Here is a 20219-nt window from a genome sequence, read left to right as displayed (position 1 = left end):
TCGTATTTTATATACATGTTAATGACATGGCTTGTAGAAAACAATATTTAAAATATGCGAAATTTAATTTTGACGAATTGTACGCCTTCGCTAATAATATAATTAATCAATAGTATGACACACTTTCTGAATTTAGGTTAAGCAATGCTACTAGGCTAAATACAGTTAATACTTAACCCCACATATTAAAGCTGAAAGTCTCTCCAGGTCAACTTGTGCCATACTTAAATGCACATATTAAGAATGTGTTTAATTCAAAGCACCTGGGTTCAAACAGGACGCTTCTCAATAAAAGCTATAGGTCACAGTAACTTTCAAATCTATCACTCGCGTTTTTCTTTCACTTCCACTTTTTATTTCGCTTTGTTCACGCAGTCCCTTGTCAAGAAGTTTTGCTTTACATTTACATTTCATTCTATGCACCTCATTTTATTTCGTTTCCATTGTGTTGCGCCATTCACGCTGTAATTTTATGTGTTCTAAAATTGTGTTTCAAATGATCAAGATGTTTTTCAAATTATAAAAATGCTTTTCAAATAACTATCCTTGCAAGTAAGTCAACCACTCCCGTTTCATTCTATTCCGATTATTCATAATTTGTCATATATTTGGGTCTCACAGTAACATTTCTAAATGTCGCCTGTCATGAATCTTATTTTAAGTTGTCTTACTCAAACATATTTATCTATATATTATGAAACGTTTTATAGAAGACCATTACGCATTTTTCTTGTTTACACATTGTACGAATGACTAAAAATTACGCAACTTAGGACAATAAATATACATTATAAATAATTCCACCAAAATCACGTAAAGAATAATGACTGTCCTTTAATGTTTTGAAAATGTGTGTAAAACGGAAGTGCTTTCTTGTATTTGTAAATAGCCCAAAACTGTTTTTTTGGATTTGCCAAAGTGACAAATCAACCAAAAAAGGGTGTGCAATTTTAAATAGGGGTGAGATGTTAAAGTATTTTTCTGTTACGCTAATGAACAGCATAAATTTGAAATCGAGTTATAATAGTTTCAGGCCATTTTCGTTTATAAACTCCAGTACTGTAAATTTCACTATTAAATGGAACTCATGCACGTTTAATGGCGACAAACAAAATGTATTTTTCAATTAAATTATCATTTATAAAGAGATTTACAGTTTAGATTAGGTTTACATTAAAACCAAATTTTTGAAAATTACTATCGGCCAATTGTGCACACTAAACATCCAAGTGTGGACTTAAATAATATAAACAACGAGTTAGGTAGCCTGAAGCAAGAAGTCGATAAACAAATCAATTGGTCTTACAAGAAAATTAAACAAAAACAGAAAAAATGATATATTACACAATTAAATAAGTATTTGTTTTGTCTTTAAATATAGCATCAAACAGAAATTAAATATTCAGCCCGGGTCTATTTCTAACAATAATATTAGGACAATTTTTTCATCCATAATTCAGGAACGTTCGAGATTTGTTGGTTTGACCTATACTTGGCAAAGGTATACTATCCTAAAGTTAAGTGGTTTACAACAGGTGATTTGAAATGAGAGTTTCAGAGTAAAATTGATGTGCGCAACTCTTCCCAAAACAGTTCCAGGTCTTCAACAGATCCTGGATACTGCACAACGCTGTGTGGATGCTTCCTTGCTTTAAACTTGACAAAGGAACCGCAGCCGGCGCCCTGTTCGAAGTTCACTATCACGCAGCGATCGCGGTTTCCAGAAAACGACCAATCTTCTAACACCGATATTATATACTTGCACTTGCGAGAAAGGCCAAAGTTCTTGGACAAGATAAGGATGGTTTTTCGGCTGGACTGCATTCGCAAAAGAAGCTGGTTAAGGGGCGTGATTCCGCAAAAGTCGTCTTGGCCCATAATCCCGATTTCCAGCCTTGGAGTGCCGTGCTGCAGTTTTTGAGCAAAGTGATTCTCCACAAAATCAACAACTGACATATTGTTGGAGTCATAAATTACGAAAGCGTGATGTGCGTATATCAAACTGCTATCAGCAGTGTCAACAGACTGGTTATCTGAAAGTATAGCGGATTCAACATTCCAATTCCGTATTTTCTTGTGCACTGTTTTTGCAACAAGTAATTTAACTTTTTTGCTAAAACCGATTAGGCCTCCAACACACATAATTAGATTAACTACGCAGGATACTAACATGCTAAGCAAGGCTGAGTTATAATGACAAAAGTAGGACAAGCTATAAGTAAAAATAGTTACACGTTTTCCCTCTGTTGCATCGCACATTAGACAGCCGCCGAAATATTCAGACCTCTGGGTTGGACAGAAAGGTCGGAAACCGTATACAAAGATGCGGCGATCAAGCATGTTTGAGCGTATCAGCCACCCAAAATTTTCACTCATGGAGCAGTGACAAGACATTGAGTTGCGGCGAAGCTCCAAGTATTTTATTTGGGACAAAACCTGTTTCGTAAACACTAATGGCGACAAATCCTGAAGTTTGTTAAACGAGATATCGAGATGGTATAATTTCGGCAGGTTTAGCGACTTCGGTGCTATAGATTTAATAATATTGTGTTGAATTATTAGCTTCTCAAGATGAGGACAGCACCACGTCAGCGAAGTGTTTAGAGAATCGATTAGGTTTCGATCTATGTATAATGTGGCCAAGACTGGCAAATCATAAAGCGCAGCGTAGGGAAACCATTCCAGATTATTTTGACTAATGTCTAAGTAAGTGATTGATGGTGTGCCTTTCAGAAGGTTACCGTTTAGTCCCCATCTTAAATTTACATTGTGCAAAACCAACCTCGTAATTGCAGGAAACATGGCGTACTTAAAATCGTTTTGCAAAAGAAGATAACTTGGAATTGCAATGTCGGAAATATCAAGTTTCTGCACGTTTTCAAACGTAAAGTTGTGACTTAGACACCAGTTCAATAAGTAGTACAGCCCACTGTCGCCACCGCCGATTGTCAAACTGACTCTATTCTGTATTTCGGATAAAAAGTCCAGTTTCATTCCAGGGTCAAAAAAGGATCCGTAAACGGAAATGTCCATATTTGACAGTCCTTGAAATGCCAAATACGATATTGCATGGATTGGATTATGACTCAGGTCAACTTTCTTAAGATTTTTAAGCGAAGAAAAGGAATATTGTTCAATATACAGAATATTGTTGTAACTCAAGTCTAGAGAGTGAACAAATGTTTTTTCTCCAAAGGTCCGACTTTCTATTTTATGTAAGTAATTGTTTCGCAATACAAACATGTTTTCAAATCCCCTTTCTATCGACGTAGGGCTTTGTTTTATTTTAACGTGGCGATTTGAGTGGTAAATAGACATGATTTTATTTAAGGCCAGATCGATCGTTTTTAGATGGATCAATCTGTTTAGTGCGTTCATGTCAAAGTTTGTAATACCACAACAGCCCAAGATAAGATTTTCAAAATGACTAAGATTTGCAAGAACCGCAAAACTGCGCGCGGTGACATTTTTGTACGTTATTCTGTACCTGGCATACTTATCATAATACTTTCTGTTGTATGTCGGTCCAAGCACTAATGTGCGAAGAGCTGGAAAGTTGCGAAACGCCTTTCCCAGAATAAGTTCGCCTACTTGTGGTGGTTTCGGATAATGCGCATCGTTTAGGCATCGATGGTTTGCAAGAAGAGATAAATTCATTAATTCTGGCAAAAAGGGTATCATGGTCGGGTTTAACGTTAATAGCTTGAAGCAGTTAAAGTCTAGATTCAATTCTTCAAGATTTTTGTTTTTCACAAGAAAGTCTTTGGGTAGAGTAGTCAGCATATTACCCGCTAGGTTTAGTTTTTTTAAATGCTGCAAGCCTTCCAAAGCGCCCGGCATAATCTTCAAGGGAATGAAAGTAAACTTTGACGTCCATGATAAATCTAAAACGGCCAGTTTCAATGTTTCATTAAAGTCTTTTCTGTCGAGCAAGTGTATAGGATTTCCTTCTAACAATATGAACTCCATGCTTTTTGAAAACAAATGTGTTGGCACCGACCCCCGCTGTTCGAAATTGTTGTTGTAGACTCCATCGAAAAAACGAAGTCTGCCGTTCTTAAAAGGATTTCCGTGGACAGTGAAATTTCTAGGACATCGACTGGCTGGTTGAATGCAGTTTCCCCCCAGGCAAATCGCGTCGAGGTTTTTCAGCACGGACAGTTGCCATTCAAGAATTGGCCCCATAAAGGTATTGTCAATTAGCAACACTTCAAGCGACTTCGGGAGATTTTTCGGTATTGTCAGCATTATGTTTTGGGTCAAGTCAAGGAACTTTAGTCTTGAGAGGCGAGAAAATGCCAAAGGGTGCAACCGCATGTGACCACCGCACAACGGTTGGTCACCACCGGGTGCTTTCTGACAGTTGTAGCTCAAGTCAAGCGCTATGAGGGACGTATACTTCGACAAATCATCTGAACCCACGTACGTTATCAGATTGTTGTTGAGCAAGAGCACTTCGACCTTCGAGTCGAGAAGGCGTGGAATTTTCTGAATTCCACGTTTATAGCAGCCAATTTGTGGAAGCGACTCTTTTGTCCAATTTGGAAAACCCATTTGGCGAAAGGCTCTTTTAGCAGAGTTTGACGCGATTTTATAGAACGTTTTATTGGCGAGAGGTTCACATTGATAATAATCGCCAAATTTAATATCTTTTGCAACATTTCCGTTGACCAAGAGATGTAGACAGTTTAGCCAGAAAAACAACAAAATTAGTGATCGGATCAGATGCATTTTAGAACTATTGACACCTGAAAGTCAAATACACAATGTTTCACAAGTTTCAAAAATACGAAGCTCAAAGAGGTATGATCTAATACAGTTTTCTTAATTTCAGTGTTAACACAGCTAAAAATCGTTTATCTTATCAAGCTTATAAAAAAAAAGGTTTATCTTATCAAGCTTATTTCGATTTTCTGTTTTCTCACCAAATGTTTTTTTTTTTTGTTTTTTTTCTGCAGTATATTGGCCCTAGTTTACTTTATAAAAGCTTGAGAAGCGCACCGCTTTAAACAACAATCAGTCAGCAAGGACTAAAACTTATGTATTTCGCCATATAAATAAATGGAATGATCAGTTTATTGTAGAAATAAATTGTAAAAATTATTACAATACTAAAAATGTGAAATAAAAAAGGCAAAACAAAACAGCAGATTAGCAAGAAACGGCATAAAACTCACAACCTAAAAATAAAGCGGTACCGGTACAAAGAAAGCCGAAAAACACAAAAGCACAAAAATTAAGCTATACCGAACCCTGGGTAGCCTAATATCATTTTTTTAATGTTAGTTAAGGCTCTGGTCAGTTTAAGTCATTTAGCCTCACATTCATTGATCTTGTTGATGTCTATAGCTCAACGAAATTACACTAAAACATTCGCAATAGCCTAATCGGGATATCCTTCAATTAATTCAACTTTCTTTTTCGTTACCCCACTTAACTATAGGCCGTTGATTTATAATTGTCTTGCGTACGCCACGCTTGCCTCTTCCTTCTTTCTATTCATTGGTTACACTTTGTAAGATTGATTATCTACATCAGCAAGCGGTTGAATTCTATATAGCAACTGAAAGGGAAATTGCATTAAATAAAATGCCCTGAAATGACGCAACGTAGCCTACTGACGTGTGCGCCTACAGAGCAGAAACAGGGTGCAGTTCTATAAACAATAATCAAAATAACGAACATAAGGATTCGTCTAAAATTAGAGCGTAAATTACAACCAATTCATTGACATACTTATTGTACTTCAGTAATGTCTACTTGCGTGTATCACGCTCAGAAGGGCAAGTATTGTCTTTGATAGACTTTTCCATTGAATTTGTAACTATAGTAAGCCGGGATGATATTCATACGATGACACTTATATAAAACAGAGCATTACCCATTCAACGACGTAACACTGTATACACCTGAAAATTTGTGCAAGAATGAGGTAAGTATATCGACTTGCTCCACTTCTAAGTTAATATGGGGAACATTTTTGAAATATTTGTTAAAACATGAGATAACAAAGTCTAAGCAAGCATATGTAATATGCAACTGTTGGTTTAACATTAGGCTTTCCGGGGCACTAGCTTTGCCGAATAAGCCCAGATCAGGCCCACTTGCTCAGCAAAGTCTAGACCAGGGGTCGGCAACCTTCGGCCCGCGGGCCGGATCCGGTCGCCGATATAAGTTATCCGGCCCGCCGCCTCTTTGACAAATTACAACTTAAAAACAATAGTAATAATAATCACATTTTGAAATTCCAGAGGGGGCAAGTGCCTCCCTCCACTTTTGGATTGTGAAACTATGTTATCCAATCGGCCACACTTGGTGTGTTAATTCAATGAAACACATCTAAGCACCAACCGCTTTGGGTTGATGAAAACTAAACTATAGAATTTGCATGGTTTTTAAGTCTGTTATTTGATTTTTGTCTACTGTTCACCAAATAACTATTTTTTTTAGACTCGAACGACGGTAATGCGTTTGATGGTCGATTGTGGTCCTATTGATCACAATGAGGGTGGGTGCCTAAACCACACTTACTTGTCTTTCGCGAAACTTTGCGTAATGTCTTACTGTTTATACCAAGTGATTAATTATTTGCAACTTATGAAGGGTATAAATTTGGAGAGACGTAAATTGAACGAACAAACCCCTAAAGAGTTCATGTTCGCTTGCAGGTTTGTGGATTTTTGCGACATTATTAGACTACTGGTCACCCAAATTCTTTCCTCCGACCTCGTATGTCAACTTGTTGCGTTTTTTTTCGCTGAGATAATTATCTAATATTATAATTTATGGAAATATAAGGTGTCCCCTCTTGCATTTCTATAGGAAAAATCTTGTTGAGCTAAATGCTAAACTCTCTATATTCAAAGAGATAACATGTCACATCAGGGCAGAGGAGTCAGTTTTGAAGCCACCCGAGTCCGACTTCGGCCGAAAAATGGTCTAGTACGACTTTAGTCAAATAAACCGACCTTAAGCCCAGTGTTCGGCTCCGACTGAATAATTCTGTATCCCACACATCCCCATATCATAATCAATGTTGCCAAGAGCAGTGGTCTCCAACCAGACCCCAAGTGGGGTCGCCTAAAATTTTTCTGGGGTCGCCATAGCCTATTATATTTTTGCTGTTGTAGTATGATTTATGTATTTTATTTTCTTTACAAAGACCTCATACTAATAAACGTATAAGCTTTTGTTTCTTCTACATAAAATAGGTGTTTTTAACTCTTAAGAGCAATGAGCATATTAAAAATGAAACATTATAATCGCTTGGAAGTCATGACAGTTATATGCTTATGCAAACTGGGACGCGTTTTCAAAAACTGGTGTAAAATTTTTGTGTTCGTTCTTGTGCTAAATTCAAATTCATATTTTAAATAAAACTTTCTAAAAAAAATCATTTTGATGCACATATGCATGCCACATTTCTCTGGAAATGTATATAATTTACTCACATTCGCTTGTGTTACTTAGTTTCAGCACTATTATATATATATTTATATTCCTATCTGAAAACAAAATGGGGTCGCGGTGTCATTTTTGTTTTTAATTTATTTAAATTGGGGTCGCTTATTAAAAAGTTTGGAGCAGTGGCCTACAGCAATCCACTTATATGGGTGTCATACAACAACACTTACCGACATAACGTCGGTGAAAAATACTGCGTATGTCGGGATCGAGTCGGGCTCTGATTCCGCAGCCCTACTGTGATAAATCTCACAAAAGTACCTAGGCCTACATTAAAAAAATATATTGGTGATTAAACAGAAATATTTAGCTCGACACGCGTTTTATCAGGGCATTTCTGAATGAACCAAAAATCAGGAGCTATCTCCATGGCAACCCGCGGAGCATCAAACGAATATTCAATGTCCTCTCGCTCACTACGGTGATAATTAAATTCAAAGAAAAAGAGGTAAACGTCGGGAACTTATGATATATTTTCTAAAAATGTAGCTATGACAATTGAAAAAGCATTCGGAAAAGTGACCCTTTTTTGCGTAGGAATTAAAGAAAGCTTACTTCAGCACAAACGGTTGCAAAAATCTCAGTTACTGCCAAAAGTGCTGTTGGTGGAAACAATGAACCCAAGTCACCAGTTACGAAAAGTAAGGGTAAAATTTATAACGATATACGACTAGTAAGATCCACACTTAACCAATCGTATGCCGGTTGGGTATATGCCCTCTTTAATGTTTCACAAATTGGTTCATCTCGCAACATAATCTAATTTCAAGAATTGTTAACCTGCAGGTAAAAAAATTACATGTCAAAATAATTACAAATCAGTTTCATACAACATCTATGTTACGAACGCAAAATTCGCAATCAGGGGCGCCCGCAAAAAAATTTCCAGGGGGGGCAATCAGGAGCGTAACCAGAAAATCAAAAATGGGGGTCCTGAATTTTCAACTTAGGGAATTCCCCTATTTTTCGTCCGACGTTAATAAGCAATGACGTCATAAAACAGTGACAGTATGACGTCATAGAATGGTAATTGCAAGACGTGATAAAAAAACTAATCAGAAACAGCCAAATATTCGTCCAGAAAAAGCGAGCACGTGCATCGACGACACTTCTGTCAGGCGCCAGCTGCAAAACCACTTAGTGTACAATCGTTAACTTCAGGAAAAAAAAACACAACCAAGACCGTAAAATATGTGTGATTAATTGTGGTAGAATCACACATAATTCCACTATCAGCAGCGCAGTTTTCAAGTTCCATGAACGGAACCACTGCTAAATTACAAGTACGCATTACACCACCTGCAATACTAAACAAATATCGTTTTTTCCGGGTGTTATTATGCCACGATTAGCGCAACATCTCCGCCGAGCTGTGTGCCAATTCAGCTAACGTACAAGCTGCGGTTGAGGGAAATAAGTTGTGTCCATTGCACACTTAGCACGTGGTCTCAGAGTAGAGCATAATATTGGGTTAACTATTATTACTTAAAAATGGAGACTTTGAACGCACACATCAGTTATTAGCGCAGAGACCCAACAGCGAGGAACATACTGCGTATAACTTCAGCGAGAAAAATGGAAAGAAGGTTTGATTAGGGTTGTCAGATGTCGAATACACGTTTGCTAATCAGTCAACCTAAACAAATAACGAAAGAGAAAAACTATCCAGCGTTTACGGTCGACCAAACAAAAGACGAAAAATGGCGTTTTGCGCTTGATTTGGCTTCGCATTAGATTAAAACGCGTGAACCAATTACTTAAAAACCACGCCGCTTCGAACAGTTTGTTAAATCAAGACAAAAACGAACAAAAAACGATAATATCACTTACAAAAAGGGGGGTAAGAACTCCCGCCCCCCTGGATACGCCACTGGGGGCAATGGATAATTTATAATATTTTTAACCTTCATAAGTAATACATATTACACTTATAAATAATACTACTAATCGCATTTTGAAATTCCACCGGAGGGAGGTGCCCCCCCCCCCCCTTGCGCCTCCGTGCGGGCGCCTATGATCACAATCATCGAGCTTTGAGGTCCAGATTTACTGCCAATGTTGTAGTAGGCTACCGTACATAGATTAATAGCGCCCACTTAAATAGCATTATTTTATAGACGGTTGCTCGCCAAGATTGGATTGCAAAACCTTACTTTTTGTAATAGCAAAAACAAAGCGTAGTGGGACTTACTATTTCGACGCCTTTAAGGTTTTACAGGTTATATTTTACAGTTTGTTGTAATACACAATTAAAAACGTTGCGGATTCACTACGAAATAGTTGGATTTGCCTTTTTTCTACAATCTCTTGGGAAACTTGAGTAGCTAACTGCGCCACATATACCAGGGAATCCCGAATGCATCACTCTTTCCGTTTTAACCATACAAATTTCACGTGATTCACCAACCATTGTTGTGTTTCTCGAATGACCGGTCTGACAAAATGCATTGTTTTATCGTCTGACCTTAATATTTTCCTTAAACATGTTTATGAACCAAATCATCCACCCCATAAGAGTTTAGTCTTTTTATAATTTTGCAATAGTAACAAGTGCTTCAGTTTCGCTTTTGTACAAAATTTTAGAGCGTGGGCGGGCAACATATGGCCCAAGATGGGAATTTAAGCGGCCCGCAGTCAGTTTCCGGTCTTACATGATAATGTGGCCCGCGGCCGCAATCCCTCCACTACTGGCTTACTACATCAAATAATAGTGATTGTTAGTTATTCTTTAGTTTTTTGTTTTGGGACTACAATCATAAGAACGAAACAAAACAATATCAACGTCGAAATAACACACAGTTCGGAAAAAGACCAAAATGGACTAATACATAATAGTCGTAAAACCGTCTAAATCAGAATAAGTCATAAACCCGTCGGAATAAGATCTAAATGACCAGAATAGGGCATATAAAACATTTTACCTAACCCTAAACCCCTACCCTAAGTACATCACTAACTCTCCTAATAACTTCAACGCTAACACATTCTCTAACCCAGCGGTTCCCAAACTTTTCTAAAAATTTTGCCTGGCGGACCCGTTGCAATTATTTTGATATTTCGCGGCCCTATAAAATTTCAAGAGTCAGTTGACCCATATTTCTTGTAATACACTAGTGCAGTCACGATTCTTTCTAATGTAACAACCTTCTAACTCAGGGTGGTCCACGGTTGACTGCATCGCGGGCCACAATATTTCTTGCGTATTCTTTGCGGGCCACATAAAGTAGACTAAATACGTACCAGGAGCGGATCAACGTTTTTCATTGGTCGAGGCATGAAATGTTTAAAGATAACGTCACAAAGTAATATCGAAAGACAGATGCGCTCCAGAAACTTGCTTCTGTCGTCGGACTTGTGCGCAAATCAAATCGAATGTTATGAGACTGTGAAAACTGGTGTGCGCGAAGCGCGAGAAATTTGCGTATTTGACAAAAATTTTAATTAGAAGACTGCATTTTATAATCGTAGAATGTACGTGTAAATGAGATGTTGCATAAGCCCCAATCGCTAAATTACAAAGACGTTATCATTTCGCGAAAAAAGGTTTAATTAACCAGATCATTTTGGCTGAAATGGCAACTGAGTTTGGACCACCCTGTTCTAACTAATGCGAACGATTCGCTGATAGCAGGTAGTACAAAATAATAGATGCTTTATGATGTCACAATAGACATCATAAAACAAGCTATGATGTAATAATAAAGCATAACTAAAGACAATAAAGATGACAAATAATGTTTAAAACAGCGGTTCTTAACCGAGGGGGCGCCAAGCAATTCTAAGGGGGCGCGAGCTCGACTTCAATATTTTAACTTTTTGCAGTGATTTTAATGGTTTCGTTTGGGTTAGGCATAATTCCTACATACAAACTCTGTTTTTTGCCAACTTTAACATTAAAACTGCAAAAATTTTTCGCGCGCGAATCTTCTATAGTTCCTTTTTTGAAAATCCACGGTATCACCTCCCTATTAAATTAACTTATAGATAAACGATAAAAGCTATCGCCCTTTCGGACTATTTTCATTCATATTTTATAAATTATAACAGGCTATAGCAACAGGGGGAGTCGAAATTTTTTTGCGCGAAATTATATTGTTTTTGCAATATTGCCGTTGTATTTATGTCGTTACATCTTTTGAAACACGATAACGCAATGTTTAATATTTGCGCTTTGACATTATATCATTGATTAAATGATATAGTACTGTGGATCCCCTTCTATGAGGTTGCTTGTACTAACAGATTGAGCAAGCATTAGCGCATGGTTGTTTCTCTACTCGTTCCCTTCTGAGCCTGCATAGCTCAGTTGGTAGAGCGACGGTCCCGGCTTGACCGGAGGTCGTGAGTTCGAACCTCACTACAGGTTAGTTGTTTTTCTAGCCTGCTCTGCTTGTATCATAGATCAACAGATTCGGCGAGTCTGCGATGGCTTTCGGTGTACTAATTATACGTAAGCCGTAGTCGTTGGTCAAAAAGCAGCTTCGAAGGGCTAGATCTCAGTTATTAACACACATTTGTGTGAATGTTTCATTGAATTATTCCAAAGAATTTCGGATTTATTTCGATTTATGTCTTATTCAGACGATTAAGTTCTTATTTTGTCATGGTGCCATATTGTGTGTTCTCAAATTAGATTTTGAATTTTCAATCAATATTTTCCTTTGGATTTTGCCGAGAAACGTAAAATTGCAAATTTAACAATGATTGGTTGCCGAAGTACTTTTGTACTTAACTCGGCAACAAAGCCGCATGTTTGCTGTAAAATGAAAGTGTTGCCGTGTTTAAAGAGAACAACATCAGCCGCCATTGTGCGACAAAACATGTAGAATGTAGGCTATGGCATTCGAAATACAATTAACATATCGATCAGGAATCCGGCCCGCTATTTCATTTTCCCATATCAGGCCCGCCGACTAGAGAAGTTACCCCTGCTTTAGAGTAACGCTGCATACTGCAACAACCAAAGACTTAATATCTTAAACAAATAACTTATGCATAACTTGTGACATTATCTGTAAAGACATAAATCAATTGTATGCGAGCTAAATTTATAATTTAAGGCGACCTTTATAACTTGTTATGTTACCCTAGGAAGGTCGCGATCCCATGTTGTGTAGCACTGATCTAAAATGCCGAAGTTATACGATGTAAGGCTAAGATTAAACAAATGGTGAAAGCAGGACCATATAACTTAAATCTTGTAACAAAACGTCTGCAAACAGGTCGTAGGTGCCAGGAGTTCGCCGAGGAACTCGTTAGATGGGTAATCCTGACGGATCAGTGGCCGTACAGGATGAGCTACATTCTCCAGGTGATAGAAGATGCAGATCAGAGATCGAGCGCCGGGAGGAGCGAAGAGGGAATCGGAAACCAGGAGACGCTTTTCGACATTTACTGGTATGATATATGTGCCTATACATTTCCCTATTCATGGAGGATTTGAACTTTAGATTTTTAAGAATCTAATTGAGATATTTTCTGTACGATTAACTTCACTTTTCTGATGACTTATAAGTTCAAAGGTGTTTCCTTAAACTGCGCTTTCTTCGCTATTAGGGTAAAACGTTGGTGCCATGCTCGGATCGATATTGCTTAAACCAGGGGAGTCGAACATGAGGCACGTGTGTCAAATGTGGCACGCAACCTAATAAAAATTGGCACGCAAGCCTCCGAAACATACAGACAATTGTCAAAAAAGCTAAATTTGTTATACCACCAATTGTCATTGTTTATTCACAGTTAAATCTAAAGGCAAACTTAAACGTTTGGATTGATTTGTTCGCTTACATTCAAACATGAGAAAAATAACTCTTTACTTGCACGATTAACGGGGAAAATTGCTAGCAACGCAACCTCATGCCACTGGTCATTGTATGTATGCGAGTTTACATTTGGGCTAATCACGGTATTTGATCTTTTCAAGTGAAAAGGTTTCAAGAGAAATGCGCTGCTTTGAAAACAACCGCCTCTTGGCACTTGATGGCGACCCAGATATCTTCTACAGCTTCCTTAAAGATCTGAAAGGTGTCATGAGAAAGGAGACAGCGACACGTCTCTGTCGCTATTCAATAAACCTCGATCAAAGCCTGCGTCAGACCATCGCATATCAGAGGTCGATTCGAGACTTAAAAGGCCTTAAGAAAACCGAGAAAGACGAGATAAGGGCTCCTAATACGAAAACTCAAATGCCCCATATGGACAAAAGTGATGTGGCGGTTCAACGGCGAAACATTGTTACCACGGGACTTTCTGCGGACAAAAGCCCAGGACTGGGAAAGCGGGCGACCTATTGTGTCCTGACAGGCGCTCATCAGTTTCCGTGTGCGTCTAATTCAATAAATTTACCATGGGTCGCTTGATCAAGTGAGGTTTCGATGTTGGGCGCTTAGATCGAAACCATGTGAATTCTATACTCTGCTGGGATTTCCGCAAATGCGATCCTTAGCCATGCAAACTGTGTTCAATATAATTATTAAACAGATTTTTTCACTATTAACATTACGCACAATAAGATGAAAAGAAATAAGAAATAATATATGAGATAATTCGTATTTTATATACATGTTAATGACATGGCTTGTAGAAAACAATATTTAAAATATGCGAAATTTAATTTTGACGAATTGTACGCCTTCGCTAATAATATAATTAATCAATAGTATGACGAACTTCCTGAATTTAGGTTAAGCAATGCTACTAGGCTAAATACAGTTAATACTTAACCCCACATATTAAAGCTGAAAGTCTCTCCAGGTCAACTTGTGCCATACTTAAATGCAGCCATTAAGAATGTGTTTAATTCAAAGAACCTGGGTTCAAACAGGACGCTTCTCAATAAAAGCTATAGGTCACAGTAACTTTCAAATCTATCACTCGCGTTTTTTCACTTCCACTTTTTATTTCGCTTGCTTCACGCAGTCCCTTGTCATGAAGTTTTGCTTTACATTTACATTTCATTCTATGCACCTCATTTTATTTCGTTTCCATTGTGTTGCGCCATTCACGCTGTAATTTTATGTGTTCTAAAAATGTGTTTCAAATGATCAAGATGTTTTTCAAATTATAAAGATGCTTTTCAAATAACTATCCTTGCAAGTAAGTCAACCACTCCCGTTTCATTCTATTCCGATTATTCATAATTTGTCATATATTTGGGTCTCACAGTAACATTTCTAAATGTCGCCTGTCATGAATCTTATTTTAAGTTTTCTTACTCAAACATATTTATCTATATATTATGAAATGTTTTATAGAAGACCATTACGCATTTTTCTTGTTTACACATTGTACGAATGACTAAAAATTACGCAACTTAGGACAATAAATACATTATAAATAATTCCACCAAAATCACGTAAAGAATAATGACTGTCCTTTAATGTTTTGAAAATGTGTGTAAAACGGAAGTGCTTTTTTGTAGTTGTAAATAGCCCAAAACTGTTTTTTTTGATTTGCCAAAGCGACGAATCAACCAAAAAAGGGTGCGCAATTTTAAATAGGGGTGAGATTGTAAAGTATTTTTCTGTTACGCTAATGACCGCATAAATTTGAAATCGAGTTATAATAGTTTCAGGCCATTTTCGTTTATAAACTCCAGTACTGTAACTTTCACTATTAAATGGAACTCATGCACGTTTAATGGCGACAAACAAAATGTATTTTTCAATTAAATTATCATTTATAAAGAGATTTACAGTTTAGATTAGGTTTACATTAAAACCAAATTTTTGAAAATTACTATCAGCCAATTGTGCACACTAAATATCCAAGTGTGGACTTAAATAATATAAACAACGAGTTAGGTAGCCTGAAGCAAGAAGTCGATAAACAAATCAATTGGTCTTACAAGAAAATTAAACAAAAACAGAAAAAATGATATATTGCACAATTAAATAAGTCTTTGTTTTGTCTTTAAATATAGCATAAAACAGAAATTAAATATTCAGCCCGGGTCTATTTCTAACAATAATATTAGGACAATTTTTTCATCCATAATTCAGGAACGTTCGAGATTTGTTGGTTTGACCTACTTGGCAAAGGTAAACTATCCTAAAGTTAAGTGGTTTACAACAGGTGATTTGAAATGAGAGTTTCAGAGTAAAATTGATGTCCGCAACTCTTCCCAAAACAGTTCCAGGTCTTCAACAGATCCTGGATACTGCACAACGCTGTGTGGATGCTTCCTTGCTTTAAACTTGACAAAGGAACCGCAGCCGGCGCCCTGTTCGAAGTTCACTATCACGCAGCGATCGCGGTTTCCAGAAAACGACCAATCTTCTAACACCGATATTATATACTTGCACTTGCGAGAAAGGCCAAAGTTCTTGGACAAGATAAGGATGGTTTTTCGGCTGGACTGCATTCGCAAAAGAAGCTGGTTAAGGGGCGTGATTCCGCAAAAGTCGTTTTGGCCCATAATCCCGATTTCCAGCCTTGGAGTGCCGTGCTGCAGTTTTTGAGCAAAGTGATTCTCCACAAAATCAACAACTGACATATTGTTGGAGTCATAAATTACGAAAGCGTGATGTGCGTATATCAAACTGCTATCAGCAGTGTCAACAGATTGGTTATCTGAAAGCATAGCGGAATCAACATTCCAATTCCGTATTTTCTTGTGCACTGTTTTTGCAACAAGTAATTTAACTTTTTTGCTAAAACCGATTAGGCCTCCAACACACATAATTAGATTAACTACGCAGGATACTAACATGCTAAGCAAGGCTGAGTTATAATGACAAAAGTAGGACAAGCTATAAGTAAAAATAGTTACACGTTTTCCCTCTGTTGTATCGCACATTAGACAGCCGCCGAAATATTCAGACCTCTGGGTTGGACAGAAAGGTCGGAAACCGTATACAAAGATGTGGCGATCAAGCATGTTTGAGCGTATCAGCCACCCAAAATTTTCACTCATGGAGCAGTGACAAGACATTGAGTTGTCGCGAAGATCCAAGTATTTTATTTTGGACAAAACCTGTTTCGTAAACACTAATGGCGACAAATCCTGAAGTTTGTTAAACGAGATATCGAGATGGTATAATTTCGACAGGTTTAGCGACTTCGGTGCTATAGATTTAATAATATTGTGTTTAATTATTAGCTTCTCAAGATGAGGACAGCACCACGTCAGCGAAGTGTTTAGAGAATCGATTAGGTTTCGATCTATGTATAATGTGGCCAAGACTGGCAAATCATAAAGCGCAGCGTAGGGAAACAATTCCAGATAATTTTGACTAATGTCTAAGTAAGTGATTGATGGTGTGCCTTTCAGAAGGTTACCGTTTAGTCCCCATCTTAAATTTACATTGTGCAAAACCAACCTCGTAATTGCAGGAAACATGGCGTACTTGAAATCGTTTTGCAAAAAAATGTAGCTTGGAATTGCAATGTTAGAAATATTAAGATTCTGCACGTTTCTAAACCTAACGTTGTGACTTAAACAGCAGTTCAAAAAGGAGTACAGCCCACTGTCGCCACCGCCGATTGTCAAATTGACTCGATTCTGTATTTCGGTTAAAAAGTTCAATGTCATTCCAGGGTCAAAAAAGGATCCGTAAACGGAAATGTCCATATTTGACAGTCCTTGAAATGCCCAATACGATATTGCCCGGATTGGATTATGACTCAGGTCAACTTTCTTTAGATTTTTAAGCGAAGAAAAGGAGTATTTTTCTACATACAAAATATCGTTGTGACTCAGGTCTAGAAGGTGAGCAATTGGTTTTCCTCCAAAGGTCCGACTTTCTATTTTTTGTAAGTAATTTCGTCGCAATACAAACATGTTGAACTCGTAAATACCTTGTTCTTTCGGCGTGGAAGCATTGTTAAGACTTTCTTGTATTTTAACGTTGGGCCTTCCGTGGTAAATAGACATGATTTTGTTTAAGGCCAGATCGATCGTTTTTAAATTGTTCAATCTGTTTAGTGCGTTCATGTCAAAGTTTGTAATACCACAACAGCCCAAGATAAGATTTTCAAAATGACTAAGATTTGCAAGAACCGCAAAACTGCGCGCGGTGACATTTTTATACGTTATTCCGTATGTGGCATACTGATCATAATGCTTTTGGTTGTATGTCGGTCCAAGCACTAAAGTGCGAAGAGCTGGAAAGTTGCGAAACGCCTTTCCCAGAATAAGTTCGCCTACTTGTAGTGGTTTAGGATAATACGCTTCGCTTAGGCATCGATTGTTTGCAAGAAGAGATAAATTCATTAATTCTGGCAAAAAGGGTATCATGGTCGGGTTTAACGTTAATAACTTGAAGCAGTTAAAATCTAGATTCAATTCTTCAAGATTTTTGTTTTTCACAAGAAAGTCTTTGGGTAGAGTAGTCAGCATATTACCCGCTAGGTTTAGTTTTTTTAAATGCTGCAAGCCTTCCAAAGCGCCCGGCATAATCTTCAAGGGAATGAAAGTAAACTTTGACGTCCATGATAAATCTAAAACGGCCAGTTTCAATGTTTCATTAAAGTCTTTTCTGTCGAGCAAGTGTATAGGATTTCTTTCTAACAATATGAACTCCATGCTTTTTGAAAACAAATGTGTTGGCACCGACCCCCGCTGTTCGAAATTGTTGTTGTAGCCTCCATCGAAAAAACGAAGTCTGCCGTTCATAAAAGGAGTTCCGTGAACAGTGAAATTTCTGGGACACTGACTGGCAGCCTGCGCTTGATTGCAGTTTCCCTGCAAGCTAATCGCGTCGAGGTTTGTCAGCACGGACAGTTGCTGTTCGAAAATTGGCCCCATGAAGGTATCGTCAATTATCAACACTTCTAGCGACCTCGGGAGGTTTTTCGGCATCGTCAGCATTAAGTTGTGGTTCAAGTCGAGGAACTTCAGTCTTAAGAGGTGAGAAAACGCTGAAGGGTGGAACCGCATGTGACCACCACACAATGGTTGGTCACGACTAGTTTCTTTCTGACAGTTGCCGCTCAAGTCAAGGGCTATGAGGGACGTATACTTTGACAAATCATCTGAACCCACGTACATTATCAGATTGTTGTTGAGCAAAAGCACCTCGACCTTCGAGTCGAGAAGGCGTGGAATTGTCTGAATTCCACGTTTATAGCAGTCAATTTGTGGAAGCGACTCTTTTGTCCAATTTGGAAAACCCATTTGGCGAAAGGCTCTTTTAGCAGAGGTTGACGCGATTTTATAGAACGTTTTATTGGCGAGAGGTTCACATTGATAATAATCGGCAAATTTAATATCTTTTGCAACATTTCCGTTGACCAAGAGATGTAGACAGTTTAGCAAGAAGAACAACAAAAATAGTGATGAGATCAGATGCATTTTAGAACTATTGACACCTGAAAGTCAAATACACAATGTTTCACAAGTTTCAAAAATACGAAGCTCAAAAGAATATGAACTAATTCAGTTGTATTAATTTCAGTGTTAACACAGCTAAAAATCAAGGTTTATCTTATCAAGTCTATTTCGCTTTCCACTTTTTTCTCACAAAACTTGTTGTTTTTTTCCTGCAGTATATTAACCTTATAGTTTAACTTTAGAATAGCTTGAGAAGCGCAGCGTTTTGAACAACAATCAGTCAGCAAGGACTAAAACTTATGCATTTCGCCATATAAATGAACGGCATCATCAGTTTTTCGTACAACTAAATTGTATAAAATATTAAAATATTAAAAATGTAAAATAAAAAAGGCAAAACAAAACAGCAGATTAGTAAGAAACGACATAAAACTCACAACCCAAAAATCAAGCGGTACAACGCACAACGATCGAAAGCCGAAAAACATAAAAGCACAAATAAAGCTACCGAATTCGGAGTAATACCTTTTTTTAATGTTATATTCAAGGCTCTAGTCATTTTAAGCTATTTAGCCTCACATTAATCGACCTTGCTGGTTTCTGGCTAACAACGAAATTAACCGTAAAACATTCGTAATAGTCTATTTGGGGTTTTCTTCAAGTTCTAGTTTAACTTCCTTTTTCTTTACCCCACTTAAATATAGGCCGTTGGTTTAAAATTGTCTGTCGTACACAACGCTTGCCTCTTCCTTCTTTCTATTCATTGGTTACACTTTGTGAAATTGCTTATCTACTTCCGCAAGCGGTTGTATTCTATATAGTAACTGAAAGGGTAATTGCATTACATAAGATGGCATGAAAAGAAGCAGCGTAGTGACGTGTTCGCTTAAAGAACACAAACAGGGTGCTGCTTTAAACAAATAATCAAAATAACGAACATAGGTATTCGTCTAAAACTAAAGCGCAAATTACCAACAATTCATTGACATACTTATTGTACTTCGCTAATGTCTACTTGCGTGTATTACACGCAGATGGGCGAGAAATTGTTGTTGATAGACCTTTCCATTGGGTATTGTGGAATTTCTAACTAGGTCTATAGTCAGCCAGGGGTGATATTGATACGATGACACTTATATAAAACAGAGCATTAGCCATTCAATGACGTAACACTGTCCTACCTAAAAAGTTGTGCGAGGATGGGTTAAGTAGCGATTTGCTCCACATTTATGTCTATATGGGCAAACATTTTTGGAATATTTTTTGAAACATGAGGTAATATGTTTTAAAGCTTCAGTAATTTGTTTTAATACGCAACTATTGGTAGGCTTTCCAGGGCACTGTTGCCCCCGAATAATCCCCGGTTCAGGCCCACTTGCCCTGCGTTCCAAGTCTCGACTCGCACATCAGTTAAATTTAATAAACAAAATTAAGCTGAGATAGAACAAGCGTTATAGGCTACAGTGGTTACGATTACACCAAG

The 20219-nt window shown here is 37.6% G+C and overlaps 1 protein-coding gene across 1 annotated transcript; it reads right to left on the bottom strand.

The window, feature by feature from the left end:
• Nucleotides 1-1554: 1554 nt before the first annotated feature.
• Nucleotides 1555-4554, bottom strand: LOC146139880 (toll-like receptor 7). The gene is made up of 2 exons (XM_083392546.1): nt 2313-4554; nt 1555-2033 (listed from the first exon to the last, which is right to left on the bottom strand). Exons 1-2 carry the CDS (start codon nt 4552-4554, stop codon nt 1555-1557), a joined length of 2721 nt encoding a protein of 906 aa, XP_083248672.1.
• Nucleotides 4555-20219: the final 15665 nt, after the last annotated feature.

Source organism: Ascidiella aspersa, chromosome 6 (genome assembly GCF_963924565.1).
Source record: "Ascidiella aspersa chromosome 6, kaAscAspe10.2, whole genome shotgun sequence".
Lineage (NCBI taxonomy): Eukaryota > Metazoa > Chordata > Ascidiacea > Phlebobranchia > Ascidiidae > Ascidiella > Ascidiella aspersa.
Note: the sequence above shows the minus strand (reverse complement) of the source record. Positions and strands in the feature narration are given on the sequence as shown.

Excerpts from the sequence above, each read along its gene's own strand:
- LOC146139880 (XM_083392546.1), bottom strand. The coding sequence starts at position 4,554 with ATGGGTTTTCCAAATTGGACAAAAGAGTCGCTTCCACAAATTGGCTGC. Across the intron at positions 2,034-2,312 it reads TCGCCGCATCTTTGTATACG|ATAACCAGTCTGTTGACACT; the intron begins GTTTCCGACCTT and ends CTATACTTTCAG.